The sequence below is a fragment of the Eremomyces bilateralis genome, assembly GCF_010015585.1.
Source record: "Eremomyces bilateralis CBS 781.70 unplaced genomic scaffold P152scaffold_17, whole genome shotgun sequence".
Taxonomy (NCBI): domain Eukaryota; kingdom Fungi; phylum Ascomycota; class Dothideomycetes; order Eremomycetales; family Eremomycetaceae; genus Eremomyces; species Eremomyces bilateralis.
In genome coordinates, this window is record NW_022985083.1 from 117,997 (window position 1) to 134,846 (window position 16,850).

Below are 16,850 nucleotides of genomic sequence, written 5' to 3' on the forward strand. Positions count from 1 at the left end.
GGGGTTTTCCCACCGTGTCGCTGCATTAATCACCTGATTGAGCGAAACCGCTATTTATCTCGCAGTTGCACCTTAGCGGTGCGGCGGCGGGAGAAAACCCAAGTCTCGCCCCTGCAGTGCATTAATACGAAGTAGGTGTCGCATATAGCGGGAGTGATGATTAAGCACATTCACTGCTTAAGCTCAGTTACTGTAGAGTCATAACTAATTAACGCAAATTGGTATTGACGATTCCCATTGTCTAGAAAAGAGATCCCGCTGGCGAAACAGTTGAAGATATGTAAATATAGGAAAGGACTGAGCAGTCCGATATAGGCTTAGCCTAGGGGTAATAGCCTAATAGGCAGTGAAATTAATGTTGCGTGGCAGTACTATGTTAGAAATCAACAGGGGCACCTTGCGACACTGTCCTCCTCTTGATGTGCTGTGGCATGCGGCCGGATTCACGCATGATCCTCCATGCGCTCCTTCCTCAACTTTCCACCCATGCTGCGAATTAGTTTCCCACTACGACGCCACATGGCCTTCAGTCCCTTCTCAAGCTTGCGTGGCTGAGAGTCGGCCTTAGAAATACCATTATTCATGTGAACCATCTCAGTCGGTGCCGTCATCGTCGTCTTATCTGGTCCGCCGTTGCCAATTTTCATGGCGCTCCCATTTGGCTCCATTGGGATGTCTTCGCTTTGTGGACCGGTGTTGATAGCGGAGGCTCCTAGGCCAGAGAGCGCAGGTCCACGGCGAGCATTGCCGGAGCAGATATGGGGATGGAAGTTGGACAAACGCTTGCGGAAGGAGCTGCGGTGCTTGGCGGGACGTTCGCTGTCGTCGGAAAAGTAGGAGCGCACATCATCTAGGTTGGTGGCGGTGGGAGGGGAGAGGCTTGTGGTGGGGTAGCGATCCCCTGGATCGACGCCGGGATCGTCGATGCAGAGGGCATCTGAGCGGTTTCCATAGCCGCTGTAGTCGAAGTGGTCAAGTGGGATGGGGGCATTGCTAACTTTAGGACGAGGAGTGGAAGGGCCAGCGGTAGGAGTGATGGCATGGTGGGCGTTGATATCCTGCGGGTGATGATGGCCGAGTCTACGAGAGATCGCATGGAAGATACCGTGCTCAGTATTTCTCATGGCCACCTCTTCGGTCCCTGCCAATGGTCCTTCGTTCTCAACAGTGCTGCCTTCTATCATGTTAACACCGTGGAGCTGAGCTCGAGTCCCGAAGTGAGTTGTGAGCTCCGGTGGTGTCCTCGGGAGACAGACATTAATATCAGGGGCGCTTTCGGTCCAGGGGTAATTGGAATCATTATTCCAAGGTGCCGACGAACTTGTTTGAGGCCTATTAAGGTGTGAATCAGGATCTTCAAACCTGTCGCTTCGATGAGCAGCCATTGTGCGGACATATGAATTTGCAGCGTGCCCGGTAAGGGGAGTAGCCTCGAGCTCGGCGACAGGTGTCTTGCGAGCAAACGCAGTCCGGGAAAGGTCATCCTCGAAGTTATTCTCACGCGAATCACTCATGTTGCCATGCTCTTTCATTTCGATGACATCTGTCCCCAAACTCTTCCGTCCGTTGGCCAAGCTTGCTGGGTTCGTGGGTTCGTGGCTTGGTCCAGAGTCTCCGATTGCCTTGATCTCTTGAATGGTTTTGTTGACCTCATCTTCGGAGGTGTTCTCCACATCGGTCAGGTACTTCTGCAAGGACGGCAAAACCTCAGAAAGACGCCGTGTCAAGTCGCTGACTGACGGAATGGAGACCTGACTGACCTCTGAAATCAGTTCTTCAGGGCCCATGATGGGCCTCAGACTCAATGGCCGTGGTCTCATTTCAGTGCTGATTTTTGGCTCCCTGGCCCTGCCAACTCCCTCAAGCCTCAGAACCTCTGTGCCTTGGTCCAGTCGTGCGGAGTCAAAGATAGAGCTATTGTCTCCCAGAGATGTGTCCATCTCCTCAAGTCCGGCGAAGAAGCTTTTGTATTTCTCGTGGATCGACTCAGAACTGCAAACAGATTCGTGTTGGGTTTTTGGCTTGTTGTCAGGTCCAGTTGTGGTCTTGCCCATATCATCGAAATTCAGCCCGAGTTCATCAAGCGAGCGGGGAGTCCGGAGTTGAAACTCTTCTTTGAGTTGCGTCATTATGTTTGAATTGCTGAATTCCATCGAAAGGATAGGTTTCATGTCATCAATGCCGCTCGTAGAATGACGAAAGGCTGATTGCCCCTGTGGTGGCCGCACGCCTAGCCTCGGTCGTTGTCTTGTCTCATGAAGTTGAGTAACAACTTCCGGCATCGTAGCAATGGAAATGCGGTTCGTGGATTTGCTACTCCCGCCGACAAGGCCCAGCTCCATACTGGGCCTCTCTTTGATCCGAGGCAGACCAGATCCAGCCGTATGGGTTCGATTATGAGAAAAGCGAACTTCTTTGGCCAACTCGGGTGAGTGACGACGGTGTGAGTGCATGCCGGGGGATTGATTGTCGCGTCTAATATCCTCCACACTATCGTAATGATTGCTCTGTGGCTCGGATGGTCTCGCAGAACGCATGGTCGACCTTGACGACATCGTGCCTCCATCGATGTTCTCTTCCTGGTGCCAATTCCTCGCAAAAGCAGCACGACTGGAACTCCGTGATCCAGGCGTGACATGGGTGACTTCCTTCTCATTAGCTGCCGGATCCGGATGTCGAGAAGCCTCCACGTTAGCCATTGTGGGACCAGGAGGCGAATGAGGCACCGGGCAGCTCGCAACATATCCTCGAATGTCATGTTGTCGGACAGGCGCGAAAACTGCGTCGAAATCCGATGACCTAAACCTAGAAGAGGCAGTCGGAGCATCATCTGAATAGATTGAGCTCGCAGATCGAGTAAGAGCTAGCCCCTCGGGTCTGGCCTGCTCTTGAGAATTTGACTCTTTCGACCAAGAGGTGGGCTGATTGGTTATACTTCGATCAGTTTTGGCTTCAGTTTCGGTTGTGAGTGCACGTCCACACCATTCGGTAGTGCTTGTAAGCTGTGGGCTTGCACCGATAGCCTCGAGTATCTTGTCCCTTGTAATCTGGCACGTCCGCATTCCATCACCTAGTCGAGTTGGCGAAGGGACTAGCTCGTCCTTGACACAGGACGAAACCTTCTCTTGGCATCCTTCGAACTGCTCGCTGTAGTCGTAGTACTCCGGCGGGTTAATGTTGGCGGTATTCTTGCTTGGCATGCCATATTCATTGATTTGGCCGGACGAGTGGAAAGGCAATATCGGTGTAGATATGACTCTCGTTCGCCTGAGTGGCCCCAGCGAACGGCGTGGCATCACACCTCCAGGAGTGTGCGGAGATGCCGAGGATTTGGGTGTCCACGAGTTGCTTCCAGCATCTCTGACAAGGCGAGGGGTACGTTCGTAGCCACTGGGGTTTTCGTAGTCCATTGAGGAAATTTGATATGAATTTCCCTGCTGGTCGTTCAAGCCATTGTGCTGATTCCTGTCAACACTGTACTCTTGGTATTGCTCGTGTGGGCTCAAGGTCATAGAAGCAGGACGGTATCCGGATCGTTTGAGTCTCGTCGAATAGTGGTACGGAGACGTCTGTCTCGGGATCGGGTCATGATCACTTAAACTCGTCAAAGAAGGGTTGGACAATGCTGTGGAGGATCGTTGCATATTGGTCGTCGGGGACATCGATCGGCTTCCCGGTGCTGAATGGCTCCATTCCGGTTGAAAAAGAGGAGCAGAGGATGTGGAGAGCCAAGCATGATGACCGTGGTGTGAATTCCGTGAAGTCCCTGGAAGTCGACCATCGAGATCTCCAATGCCAGTGGAGGTCGTGAGCATGTTCAGAACGGCCGGGGCCAAGGATGGAGTGTCTCCTTTGCTGCCATCCACAGGAGAGCCAGCTTTCGCTTGTGTTGAGAAGTCAGAGGCATAGCTGTTACGGCCACCGAGGGTATTGGGATTACGCTCGACCAAAGCCATTCTGAGCGCTGAAGAAGTACAGCTGCGAGGAGTCACTGCCTTCGATACAACGAACAGCAAGTATGGATACCTAGAATTGCAGGCCCGTGAGTAACCGGAGTCTGAGCTGAGGAAGAGGAGAACACTCACCATATGAAATCATGTAGACCAGACGTCAGCTTCAAAGCCAAATCAATCGACAAATTGCTTATGCTCGGAAGGTCGAGATGGACGGAGTTTGAATGTCACCGTGATGTTAGTTTACAGTGTGAACGACACAATTCATTCGGAAGATTGATGTGGCGGTGAGAAAGAGGCATGAAGAGGAAGTATAATTAAGGTTTAGGACGGAGGTACCGCAACTTCTGCATCTGGAAGGCACGATGTTGAGATGAAGGAAGGAGGTGACGAAAATCACGTGGCACGATGACAACTGAGAAACGCGAAAAAGAAATCAAGTGATGGATCGTTGAACACCTAATCCTCATATAAAGCTAACGAGGCTGCGTGGTTCATTCCGCTCATAGCGGCGACATCATCAGGGGTCTTCCAATTCATCAGAACAAACGCCAACGCAATAGGGGGTATAGTCGGACAAGAAGACTGAGAAGAGAAGAAATCGACTTGAAACCCCCAGGAAGTGCTGAAGCAAAAACCATCGCTTTTCGTTCAACTCGGCCATCATGTCCAAGCGCGCATATAGAGAAACAAAGGCGTCGATAGGACAGGCCAAAATCGGGGAGGTGGAAACAAGATCCGTCCCTCCCAAAAGCCCCCCTAGCAATCAAAACAGTCTTGACATGGCGTTCAGGAGGAATTAAAGAAGCCTCAAACACCCTCCGCCACTTCATCCAACCCGATGCCCCTCCCCACCGTTCCATAACCGCCGCCTACAACCTCCTCTTTCTTCCTCCTAGAAAAGATGCGCTTGATCGAGCTCAAGCTGCCCCTCTTCCTCATGTGCCCTGCGTCTTTAGGACTCGGCGTCTCGTACCCGTTCGTCGCGCTCTTCTCCGCGTCCCTACTCGCGTTCCCACCATTCTTACTCACAATTCCACTCCTATCCTTCCTAGACCCAATCACCGGACTCGTCCCGCCTCTATCCCCACTCCCATTTGCGCTCGCTCCACCTTCCTGGAATACCGCGCGCGATCCCGGCTCCGCCGTCGCTGTCATGCTCCCAAACAGCGTGTCATCGAACTGCGTTTGCTTCGTCCCAGACTCCTCTCTCGCGTTCATTTTGCCAGGACTATCCTTCCCTACTTCCTTCCTCAACGCACTTCCTCCGACCGTTGCCTTTTCATGCCTCGGCGTCGTCGCCACCCCCGAAGTGCTATCCTGGCTAACCGTCCGACGAGGCGTGGAGGGGCGTGGGAATAGCGCAAGGCGGGGTGTGCTGGGTGTTGCGGGACGGGTGGTTTGTGGGCTCGCGATTGCGGACGCGGTGACGTGGGGAGATGGGGGGGTCATGATGGGGTGGTTAGGAGGAACACGGACGCTGCTGGTGCGTGTGGGGTAGGGTTGGCTTGGGGAAGGGGAGCTAGTGGCCGAGCGGTCTGGTTGGTTTGCCTGGGCCGGTTGTGAGGTTGGTGTGGGAGTCGATGGGCGGGAGGAGTTGGAGGGGGGCTTATTGGAGATATTGCTGTCTTGATTAGAGGATGCTGGAGCTGGGGCTTCGGCGTGAGAGACAGCGCGGGAAGTCTGTGCTGTCGTGTTGTTCGTGGTGTTCGCGGGGTGGAGTGCAATTGGCGTCGCACTGGTGCTGTTGCGATTCGTGGATTGCACAGACGATGGCTGGAAAGGGCTCGCCAACTTGTTCGCCGCCGGCGGTGACGCTGGATTCTTTAGTTGCGCTGAGCTTTCGGCACTCGCTCGTGCGATTGCCTGCATTTGGGCATAATCAGAGCCAGACGAATATGCAGAATCCGGGGCAATTGTAGGAGAAGTGGCAGTAGCAATAGTTGGGGGCACTTGTGCCTTGCGTTGCGACACCTTTCGAAGCATGTCATGGGATTTCTTGCGAAGTTTTGATGGCTTTCGTTTGGGTTTTGCCGTTGGTGTATCGGATTCGTGACCCGTTTCAAGGGCGTCGCGAGTAGCTGCACGTTCTGGTGCAGTTTTCGGCGGTTCTCGCTGCGCATGTCCGGGGCCCCGAACGAGGGCATTGGGACGGAAGAATTCAACCAGCTCTTTGGTGTTCCGTTGAGGGCTAGGGGCTAGTTCTTGCCCTGGCTGTTGTGCTGACGATATGCGCTCGGGGGGTTGGGGCTGCTTTCGCGGATTTTCGAATCGTTTTTCCAAAGGGATAGAATCCCTGCGAACGGGGTGAGCGTTCTGAACCGCGCTATCTTGTTGGTCGGGTTTCTGGGGAAGTGGCTTGTCGTAGCTTGGAGTTCTAGTCCCTCGAGATTGCGGAGGTGAGCTCTGGGACCAGGGGCTAGCGTTCCCATCCGAACCAGAGCGATGCGAGAACTGTAATGATCAGCAAATACGAACAATGGATATAAACATGCAAAAAAACACTTACAATACTTCTCCTACTAGCGACACCAACACGCTTTGACATCTCGTTGACAAGGCTTCCCAGCTGTACCAGCAAGACACCCAGACCATTCCCGGCCTTCTCCAGCTCTTTGAATGCCATGAACCATCCTTCCGCATTCCCGCACATAGACGTGTATACCTCCAATAGAGTCTCATCATTCCCATGCCAGTCGTCGCCAAGTTGCTCCAGAAACTTTGCCAGGACACTGGTCGCCTCAAGCCCGTTGTTCACATCCACGAGCAAATCATTCATCGCCCTCGCAGACCGGTCCACAATCTTGTAGATACTCTCGTTGCCCCGAATGATCGACGCACGGAAATGTCGGTCATCCAGCATCCGGTCAAACATCCCCGTATGCTGCAAAGGCAGCTTCAACAAGCTCACCCTCTCCTTGATATCCGCCGCGGCCGTCTCAAAGTCCTCCGTCGTGCGCACAATGAACATGTCGATCTCATTCAAATGCACTTGCAGGATCTTTAGGACCTCATCATCACTCTTCGCCAGCTGATTTTGTAGAAGGTGGATCCCGAACACGATCTGCGCCATCAACTTCCATAGCGGATGGTATCGCCGACTCGACTTGTTGCGCCATTGGAAATTGTACGATCCGTTCCAGTCATCGCGTTCGAGCGTTCGCATCCATCGCTCTTTGGGGTTCGCGTTGTCGAACTTCGTGTCGGCTGGTTCACGCGGTTCTTCGATTGACTCGACAATGGATTCTTCGAAGGGTCCTTGCATAGCAGGAAGGGGGTGAGTGGGTGGTTCGCTGGCCTGTGAGACGACGGGCTCGTCGGGCTCATCGTCGAATTGGTCGCTTCGACCAGGCGCCATGGTGATAATGGTTCCAATCTGGAGGTCCAAACAGGTAGGAGCGATTCGGAGATTTTCTTAGAGACGGGGTATGTGGATATTAATCCTGGTATAAATCGAGTCGTACAGTGGCTGCACAGCTCTCGCGGGGTATCCCTCGAAACGAATGTCGGGCTCTGAAGCAGAGGAACAGAACGCGCAAATATAAGAGTTTTCGAAACGGAGAGGGAGTGAGAGAGGTTTGAGATCACACAGAGATCGGCAGCATGACCATCCCAGGTCAAGATGCGACGGAGCCTAAAGTTGGCAATTCGCCTTCGATCACGAAGCTGGTTCACTTCCACCAGCTCAGATCCTCAGGAGTTCCGTCCGCCAGCGAGTCCCTGTCAAGGTTGATCGACTCGCTCCGCAGGGTAGAGGTTGGCAGCCAATTAGCGTTGGTCGCAGCAATAGGCTCCGTGTAAGGGTTCCAACGTCTAAGCAGGGAGAGAGAACAAGGCCAGGGTGATGAACGAGTGACAAAACGATCGTGGTAAGGAATTGAAGCGGCAAGTGGGAAAGGTGATGTGAGGCTGAGATGTGATAGCAGAAAGTGAAAGGTGAAAGGTGAATGGATGAAAAATACAGCTCTGTCACACAGCTCTGGCTCATTCCGCTCGTGTGAAACTGAAAAGCAACAAAGTTTTACCTTTTGTTTTAGCTTTCCAGATGCACGACCAGACCTGTTCACGCCACATGGGTCCGGATCGCGTCCCCCGCCGTCGACGGGCTAGATTCGCCCGATTGCTTCCCAAATCTCGCCAAATGGTGGAGTATAATACTGGGTACCCCAACGTCTCGAAACACTCGAATCAAATGCCAAATCACAGGAACCTCATTCGTAATTCCGTTCCACTGAATGTCATTTCGGCTCTTGGGTCAGGAATCTGGTTCATAAGAAACCCGTAGTTTCCTTGAATAAGATCTTGAATATGCGACCCGGAAGTCTTCTCGATCGTGGCGCCGATGTCAATACCACAAATGGTGGACTGACACCATTATCCTTGGCCGTGGATTCGGATAAGCCTAACCTGGGCATCATCAAGCCTCTGCTCGCTCGTGGTGCCGATGTCCGTCACACGGGTCCTCATGGGCGGGCTCCTTTATCATGGGCAGCAAGTTCAAAAGCTCCAAATGAGGCTATGGTTTCTAGGTTTCTAGAAAGCGACCCCCCTGTCAATATATAGGTACTTGATGCCTATGGATAGGCGCTATTGTCATTCGCCGCTAAGTCACCAGCAGGCAAAGAAATAATCAAGCTGGTTATAGATCGTGGCTCAACTTTGGACGAACTTAACACTAAGGGAGGGGCGTCACTATCGTTTGCAGCACAAGTGGGTATTCTTGAAATTGTTCTTTTTCTATTGAATCATGCACCACTCGACCTTGATCAGGTAGATTCAGATCGTCGCAGCACCATATCTCACGCTGCCGAGAGTGGACAAGAGGCTGCGGTCCGGTACCTCCTCGACGGAGGCATTGATCCAAGCTGGAGAGATTCGCAAGGACGTTCGGCTCTAGACTATGCTGTTAAAGTGGGATACCAAGAAGTGGTTGATCTGTTGCCCAAGCATCCCAGAGTAAATGAAGAGCTAGGGATTGTTAAACGGCTGTGACACCGATTTTGAAATACCTCTTGGGTCCGGACAATCAATCCAGGCCTTATTGACGATGAGATAGAAGGACCATGGGTTGATGCCGCAGAACTCTACCGCGTGGCTTTTATCACCTCCAAACGAATTTTGGGTGAAGCGCATCCAGGCACTCTAAGCATCACTGACCATCTTGCACAAATTTATGAAGCGAAATCACGCTGGGGTGAAGTTTCAGTACTATACCGGCAATGTCTCGATATCAGAAGAGACAATAACGTTTATGGTCACCCTGAGACATTGAGCACCATGGAAAACATTGCTGCAATGTGTATGCATCAAGGCCACCGCCCGGAGGCATTCGATCTTTATCGCGAATTATTCGAGAAGCGGACATTCGTTACGACTCGACCCGAGACCTGGGAAGGAATGGGGTTTCTGAGAAATCATGCGATCCGCGGGGAACGTTGGAATGAAGCCGAAAAACTGCGCAGAGCCATTCTCGACGAGAAAAGGCGTTTCCTTGGTGCTGATGATCCCACGACGCTTGACTGGCAGCCCCCCCTCGCTTTGGTCTATCAGAAACAGCATCGATGGGACGAAGCCGAAACGCTTTTGCGCGACTACATAGACAGAAGTCTAGAGGTGAACGGACTTTCGCACAAGATCACTTTACATGGACTGCAGGAAATGCAAGCTGTGTGGGGGCCAAGGGAATCTCTGCGGTGCCCTTCGCTGGCTGCAGCGGCGTGCCTGGGCCTTTTCACGTCGGGGAGACAAGACGTTTTCAGACTTGGAGGAAGATGTTGGAAGGATACTAGGAAACCACCGGCTTAAGCTCGCTGCCGACCAGGTTGCAAAGGAGGACAGCGATCGACTGGAAGCACTTGGGGAAGAGATACTTCATTCCCTGCCACGACTTTTCGATCCATCAAGACGGCTCCGAGGTGGACTTCAAGCAGACCACGATACTTGGTGAGACTCAACCGCCTGGGTTGATCGCAGATGACAGACAAGATAGGCAAGCACAAGGCTTCACTTCAGGATATGATCCAGTCCTAGAGGTAGCTAGACACCGAGAAATCCTTGCAACCGCATCCCCTAGAGACTCAGATATTGAAGAGGAGATGGTGGGCCCTGATTATGGTACACTTTTTAGCGATTATGATACATATAACATTCCCGACTCGCTATATCAATCGATGCTGAAGTCTAGGCCACAGGTGCTGGGATACTGTACTTCCAGGAGAACTTCTTCCAGGAGAACTTCCGCACGAGACTGTGGACCAGTCGCCAGAAGCACCCGCTTCGTGACAGCTGGGATTTTAGGAAGACCAATCTCTAGTTCAAGGGAAATTCAAATGACCCCAGCGTCGTTGGCCATGCTAACAATCGTCCTGCTCCTCCGCCTCGAGGCTGCGGTCGCGCATAATCGGCGTTTCGTAGGCGAGCACTGGTTGTACAAGGCGGTCGTGCCAAAGTCTGGGAGAAACGGTCCGGAAGCAATCACTATAAAACGGACCTGGATACCTCGACCCAGAAGTGTTGAAGCCATCGGCGCCCATGAGCAGAGTGGTTGAGATTCCTCAATACCTCGAAAAGCAACCAGCCACTGCTATCACCAGCCCCTACATCTTACCCACACATCCTGCACGACATCCCTCTCCTCTCCGCTCCGACTCGAATCCACCACCAAATACCATCCATACCCCGCCCCTGCGATACACGAATGATTCGGCAAAATCAACACCTTCTCCCCGGCCCTCAACTCCCTCTGCTGACTCCTATCCCCCTCCCACACCAGAATCCCATGCTCCTGACTGATCCTCCCAACCACCCACCCGGTCTTCCCCTCAAAATCATACACTGAACTATTTACTCCATTCCCTTCACCTGGAGTATCGCCCTCGCTCCGCCATCCCGTCACCACCCCCCACCCGCTATACTCCCTACACGGCTCCCTCCCCAACGCCAAATTCCCCGCCGCAATCAACGCCTCCGGACGCTCTCGCCCCGTGTATACACTCGCCACCTCCGCGAGTATTCTAATTGCGATATCCTCCGTCCTCATCGTCCCGAAGCTCTTCGTCGCTAGCTGCTGCATATCAAGCGTCGTGTAAACGCCGGCATGTACCTCAACGATATGCTTCGGCGCCTCACTGTCTCCCATCACATCCTCCAACATCGCCCGAACAGTGCTGGAGGCGCTGTGGTCCCATGAACCATCGGGGAGCTCTGAAGCCAGTGCCAAAGCGGTGGGGGACGCACCGACGGAAAGCACGAGGGCTTTGTCAGGGGCCTGAGTATACGATTTCTTCACCACCGACAACACGTCGACCAGTCCGGTCAGTTCCTGTTTAAACCCACTCATCGCCTCCTTGGGTCCAGTTGCCCCATAGCTCGACCCTAGATGGCTATATAGCCCTTCGAGCACAAACCGGCTATAGCAATCAGCAGGCTCTTCGTTCGCAGCGAGATACTGGAGCAAGGTGTCGCATTCATTGGACTGTGGAGGTATCCCGGCGCGGCCGTAGCCGGTGTCGATCTTGATGTAGACGCCGACTTGGAAAGGAGGGCGTTGGGAGGAGAGGAGTTGAGGGGGGTAGTGGGAAAGGAGGTAGTCTTTGATCATGGTGAATTGCGAGACTGTGTCGATGATGATTTTGACTGGGAGAAGGGAGAGAGGGTTGTCAGTGGAGGGATGTTGGGGAGTACTTGGAAGTTCCCGTTCAAGGAGTTGGGCGAAGTGAATGAGTCGGGGAAGAGCGGACTTGGATACAGGGACGCCGTATAGGACCTGGGTTCCAAGTGTTCAGCGATGGAGATGCGATATGTTTCTTGGGCGACCTACATCTATTGTCTTGCCTTGTCGCTTGCAGTCTAGGAGCCACGGCGTAAGGAGTTCAAGTTCGGCGATGGTTGACACAATGAGGCGCACTTCTTTCGAGTCACCGACTTGAAGCTGGGTTACTTCTACAGTCTGAGTTGGATCCTAGGTTAGCTTCGCATTTGTCTCCTATATCTAATGACGTATGAAGAAATCTATATAATGCGCCAGAATAAATGTGTGCAGTTCTATATGGATTTCTAGACCTTAGATATCGCGAGCGTACTCAGAATTGGTACGGCAAGCAATATACCTTACTCCAAAGAACCGCTACACCAATGTGCACTTACTTAATCCAGCAGCAATTGCACTGCAGTAAGGCTGAGGTTTTGGCCAAGGCAGCAAGAGAACAAGAAAACATCGACTCGCATAACAAGCACCGAACACCATACAGAAGTACAGAACATCATAAACCACATACCTTATGTGTCTTCACATGCCCTCTAAACCTCACCCCCGCCCCACTGGCAGCAGTCCTCATCCTCTCACAATTTCGGATCACGACCGCCCGATCCAGTACCGCAGCGGGCGCATCCACATCTCTCAGATGGCGACCCACGAACTGGCTCTTCAGAGCGACCACGGAGGGCATAGGGTAAAGCAAGGAGGATGCGGACATGGCGTGATATGTTGAATGGGGCGATTGAGAAAGGTCGTTATCCGATAAAGTTGGGTAGAAGGAAGGCAACGGCCGGTAGGGATATGGCGGCGTCAGGGACAAGGTGTTCTGCAGATCGGGAAATTAGAAGAAGTGGATCGCCGACTTTCTCGTGCCCGATGAAGTCGAGTACGCTTGGTTGAGGGTTCCCCAAAGCAAGGAGTTGACTTTGATACCAATTTTAAGGTAGGTATCCGTACCCAATAGAGATTACACGAATCCACCAACGACGAAGAGATTGCTTGCGTCTCCCGAGAATCGACAGGGCAGCCACGGACACGAAACGGAGCCTTTCCATGCACGTCAATATGGATGATATGCAGGAAGGAGTCTGCTATGTCTTGGAGAAGGCAAGACTAGCTCAATGCATCCATTCTTGCAGAGCTTCAAGTTCGAACTATTGGATCAGGGAGCTCGATTCTAAGACCGATGCCGCTTCCAAGCCGGAGATTGAATGCAGGTGAGGAGCACGGGGTTCTTCAGCTGAGTGCGGGGTTTCCTGGGCTTGGGGATGGTGATGCAAGGAAGCGGATGGAGGATGGGAGAAGCAGGGAAAGGTGAGTAGAGTTGTGGGTAATGAGTTGTGAGGTCGATATCGGATTTCCATCCAACCTCCCCCACCGATTGACCGATATATTATGATCATCACGTGCGAGGATGAAGATAAATCAATGATCAATCCACGGCTTGATGTATACCATGGGACGGAGAAGTTAGCTGTCCCAATTATACGGAAAGCAAACAAGAAGATAAATAAAAATCTAGGGCCTCTCAGCTCTTCTCTCCAGTATCATGCATTGATAAGTTCATCAATTTCATCAATTTCATCTAGTTCTACCAAATTCCGTTGTTATTGCGTCCCCTCCCTGTTCTCTGCCGTGGGACCCTCCGGTTTCGTTGTCCCCCGCCCGCATCAGGTGCACGGAAACGCCTTCGGTATCACGAAACTCCGTCGTTGGCACTCGCTGCGACGGCCGACGCGGCCTTCACATTCCCAACGAACGGTAATCGTCTGGGACACTCCAAGTCCAGGTCATCGGGATCCGGTTTCTGGAGCGATTTGCGGCGATGATGAACGCCACATTCGCCCATGGTGCAGCATCGGTCCCCATTACCCCAACAGCGGATCGGCCACGTTGAATAGCAGGAGAATGATACGGGCGATCGTCCTGGACGGTCCAATTGTCACGAAGCAGTGACAGCAGTAGTACCACCAGAACGGTGCAAGCGGCGCGGGCAGGTTCCGGTCATTGGATCCCAATGAGATCGCAGATCGCGGGAGCCTGACTGCCCAAATTCCAGAACACACCTTACGATTCGATTTCACATCGGGGTTGCGGCCTTGCGTGCCACCCTGGTGGTTGGAAGTCCTGCGTCCTGGTTGTTGGGATCGGTCGTGGAATCACAGCGAGCGTACGTAACGGCGAGTATTCTCCCTAGTTTACGGTTGGTCGATATTAATAATATCGTGGTGCTGGAGCTAGCCTTGCTTATCGGCAGCGTTCACGACCTTCAGGGCAAGCTCATCCTGGCCGATATTCGCCGCCCTTGGGGTCCTGATAGGCCTATGGTAAGACGGAAGAAGTTTCCGGGCAGCCGCATGGAATGGAGTCGGTGAAGCTGCAGTTGCAAGGTTAGATGTTTCGATTTGCTTCTTGCCTAGTTCATACAGCACGGAGTTTGCAAGAGCAGAGGAAGTCGTGTCCCAGGGTTCCACAAACTCCTCTGTTTTTTTTTTGTTGCAGGATGCTTTCGTGGCCGGCATTTCCCAGCTCGTGAAATGAAACGGACTGGGGCTAGGCGGGAAGAAGGCGGGAAGAAGGCGGGAAGAAGGCGGGAAGGCGAGCAAGCAAGGACTAAGGAGGAATCCCGGACAATAATAACAGCATCAAGCATCCATTCCGATCTAAGGAGACGAGGAGACTCGCTCTGTCTCTCAGGGTCTCTGGTCTCAATTCTCAACTCTGAACGCAAAAGTCAAAGTCCCGAGCCGACAAAGTTGCAGACTGGCCAAGCAATCGGCTCAGCGCATCGGAACATATCGACTGTGGGTCCATCGTAGCCAGTCGGGGCTTGTGTGGTTCGCCTTTCGCGGACGATCAGGATCACATCTCGGCTCTCGCCCAAGCAGAAGGTCGGGAGAATAGGAAATCATCTGGAAAAGGGCTAATAAAATAGGCGCCGTTTGCGCAGACCCGTCAGTTGTCCAAGCTGAGATTCCCGTTGCATCATTCGAATGGTTTCAAAATTCGATTCTTGCCACGTTAATTAAGATTTCACCCTGATCATCGCGTTCTCCCGCGCTGGGCCGCACGCAGTTCCATCCAATCTATCCAATCCTTCTTTCCCGGATCCGTGGCCTTGGGCGTTTTCCCGCAACGCAAAACCGCCCCCTTGGGTCAAATCTCCAACACCTTTTTTCTCCAGCAATTGTATTACTCCATCCAACTCGTTTTTTCTTCCCTTTTATTTTTCTTCATTGAAACCGCTTTCGCCGTCGCGCACGTATTCCGCGGTTGCCGTTGCCGGGAGACGTGTCGCTGGCTTTGAGTATCGGGCGATTAGCCTTCAGGTGTCGGTCGTCGTTGGGAAGAAGGTTTAGAGACCGGTCGGAGACCAGACGAGACGAAAGGTCCAGGAAACCCGCCGACGGTTCGCCACCTCCGCAAATACCGATCTCACGGTGTCGATTCACGAACCATTGGTGTCGAGGACGCTAGATTCGAAAACCATAGCGTTCAATGACAGATCCGTCGTACTCTGGGAAATCAATGGCTGTCCCACAGCGGCATGTGTCCTACGACACCTACGCTGAGAGTGTCACAGATGATTCGGCATCGGGTTCAGGGACAACGGGGTATATGATAGAACCAGGTGTGAGTCGCTCATTATGGAACTTCGCCAGGAGAATTTGTCTTCTCTGGCATCAAAATGCAAAGGCGGACCATGGCTAACGCTTCACAACCATTTAGTCCGACTGTGGCAGCTTTCAATCGTGAGAGTCCCTTCGAGTCATTGCCCTCCCCAGCGTATCATACCGACTAACAGAAGTTTGGTAGATCGACAAAATCGGCGAGAGAGAGCGTATTCCAGTTTGTTAGGGAGAATGGAAGGACGTATCATTCGTATCAGGCTGGCAGTAAGTCATCAGGTCGAGAATCTGGTCATTGATGCTGATATAAACGTGCCAACCAGCTTATCTGCTTCCGAATGACCAAGTATGGCACGGATCTCCTCAAAGCGAAGGACGGAACTGACAGCTCGGCAGTCGGAGATCGATCGCCTCGATCTGCAATATGAGATTCTCAGGAATCTGATGGGCAACGCATTGTTCAAGGCTCCCATCCACAACCCCCACAAGATCTTGGATATCGGTACAGGAACGGGCAAGTGGCCCATTGAAATCGGTGAGTGCAGCCTCGATTACTGTGATCAATAGCGACTAACCGCTCTCCAGCCAACCAGTTCGAATATGCAGAAGTACGCCCGTAGTCCTATGTCCCTTCCGATCCCCACCTAACCCACCCCAGATCACCGGCACCGACCTCTCCCCCATCCAGCCCGACTCGATCCCCCCCAACGTCAAATTCGTCATCGACGACGCCAACGAAGAAGATTGGATGATCAACGAAAACAGCTACGACTTCATCCACACGCAGATGCTCCTCGGCTCCTTCGACGACTTCCGCCAAATCATCCGCCGCGCTTTCCGCTACGTCAAGCCCGGCGGCTACATGGAGTCCGTCGAGCTCTACCCCACCGTCTACTGCGACGATGGCACCATGCCGCCCGACTGGCCCGTCGCCGCTTGGGCGCGCATGCAGGACCAGGCCGCGATGAATATGGGGAAGCCCGTGCGCATTGGGAACAAGTTGAAGCGCTGGTACGAGCAGAACGGGTTCGTAGACGTGCGCGAGGAGGTGTATAAGGTGCCGTTGAGCCCGTGGCCGCGCGATCCGAAGTGGAAGATGCTGGGGAAATTTCATCAGGAGGTCATGCTGGAGGGGTGCGCGGGAATCTCCATGGCGTTTTTCCATCGGGGACTGGGGTGGACGCAGGAGGAGATTGAGGTGTATTTGGTGCCGGTGAGGAAGGCGTTCCATAATCGCTCGGTGCATGCGTATCAGAAGATGTAAGTGCTTTCGAGATGGAGCTTTCTTGGGTTGGTTGACTGAGTTGTCCCAGTTACGTCGTCTGGGGCCGCAAGCCTGAGGACGCCGTGAACCCTCCACGCCGCCCGACGCCCCCTGGACCCGATCCGACCGGAATCCCTTGACTTCCCCCTCTTCCACCTTCGCACGAAACGAACGAACCCAGCTGATCCTTTTCTCCACATCACGGCCGAACATCGAACCTATCTAATGATTGACTTCAAACATATTTC

The 16,850-nt window shown here is 53.0% G+C and overlaps 6 protein-coding genes across 6 annotated transcripts; 3 read left to right on the forward strand and 3 right to left on the reverse strand.

The window, feature by feature from the left end:
* Window positions 1–119: 119 nt before the first annotated feature.
* P152DRAFT_89074 (uncharacterized protein) lies at window positions 120–4,389 on the reverse strand. The gene is made up of 2 exons (XM_033683326.1): window positions 4,086–4,389; window positions 120–4,026 (listed from the first exon to the last, which is right to left on the reverse strand). Exon 2 carries the CDS (start codon window positions 3,954–3,956, stop codon window positions 444–446), a length of 3,513 nt encoding a protein of 1,170 aa, XP_033532193.1. The 5' UTR covers window positions 3,957–4,026; window positions 4,086–4,389; the 3' UTR covers window positions 120–443.
* On the reverse strand, window positions 4,390–7,433 carry P152DRAFT_89073 (uncharacterized protein). The gene is made up of 2 exons (XM_033683325.1): window positions 6,463–7,433; window positions 4,390–6,407 (listed from the first exon to the last, which is right to left on the reverse strand). Exons 1-2 carry the CDS (start codon window positions 7,309–7,311, stop codon window positions 4,764–4,766), a joined length of 2,493 nt encoding a protein of 830 aa, XP_033532194.1. The 5' UTR covers window positions 7,312–7,433; the 3' UTR covers window positions 4,390–4,763.
* Window positions 7,434–9,017: 1,584 nt separating this feature from the next.
* P152DRAFT_400974 (uncharacterized protein) lies at window positions 9,018–9,758 on the forward strand (the record flags this gene model as incomplete). Its single annotated transcript, XM_033676595.1, has 1 exon — window positions 9,018–9,758. A coding segment is annotated over one exon (741 nt), but the record flags the coding sequence as incomplete, so codon positions are not given.
* Window positions 9,759–10,539: 781 nt separating this feature from the next.
* Window positions 10,540–12,427, reverse strand: P152DRAFT_400729 (uncharacterized protein; the record flags this gene model as incomplete). The annotated part of the gene is made up of 4 exons (XM_033676587.1): window positions 10,540–11,588; window positions 11,637–11,718; window positions 11,773–11,901; window positions 12,230–12,427. 4 exons carry the CDS (start codon window positions 12,425–12,427, stop codon window positions 10,540–10,542), a joined length of 1,458 nt encoding a protein of 485 aa, XP_033532196.1.
* A 590-nt stretch (window positions 12,428–13,017) lies between these two features.
* Window positions 13,018–13,806, forward strand: P152DRAFT_89088 (uncharacterized protein). The gene has a single exon (XM_033683327.1). The coding sequence runs from the start codon at window positions 13,105–13,107 to the stop codon at window positions 13,663–13,665; it is 561 nt and encodes a 186-aa protein (XP_033532197.1). The 5' UTR covers window positions 13,018–13,104; the 3' UTR covers window positions 13,666–13,806.
* A 1,431-nt stretch (window positions 13,807–15,237) lies between these two features.
* P152DRAFT_467632 (S-adenosyl-L-methionine-dependent methyltransferase) lies at window positions 15,238–16,742 on the forward strand (the record flags this gene model as incomplete). Its single annotated transcript, XM_033680781.1, has 7 exons — window positions 15,238–15,323; window positions 15,526–15,605; window positions 15,662–15,684; window positions 15,735–15,873; window positions 15,924–15,946; window positions 15,997–16,598; window positions 16,652–16,742. The coding sequence occupies 7 exons, from the start codon at window positions 15,238–15,240 to the stop codon at window positions 16,740–16,742; spliced, it is 1,044 nt and encodes a 347-aa protein (XP_033532198.1).
* Window positions 16,743–16,850: the final 108 nt, after the last annotated feature.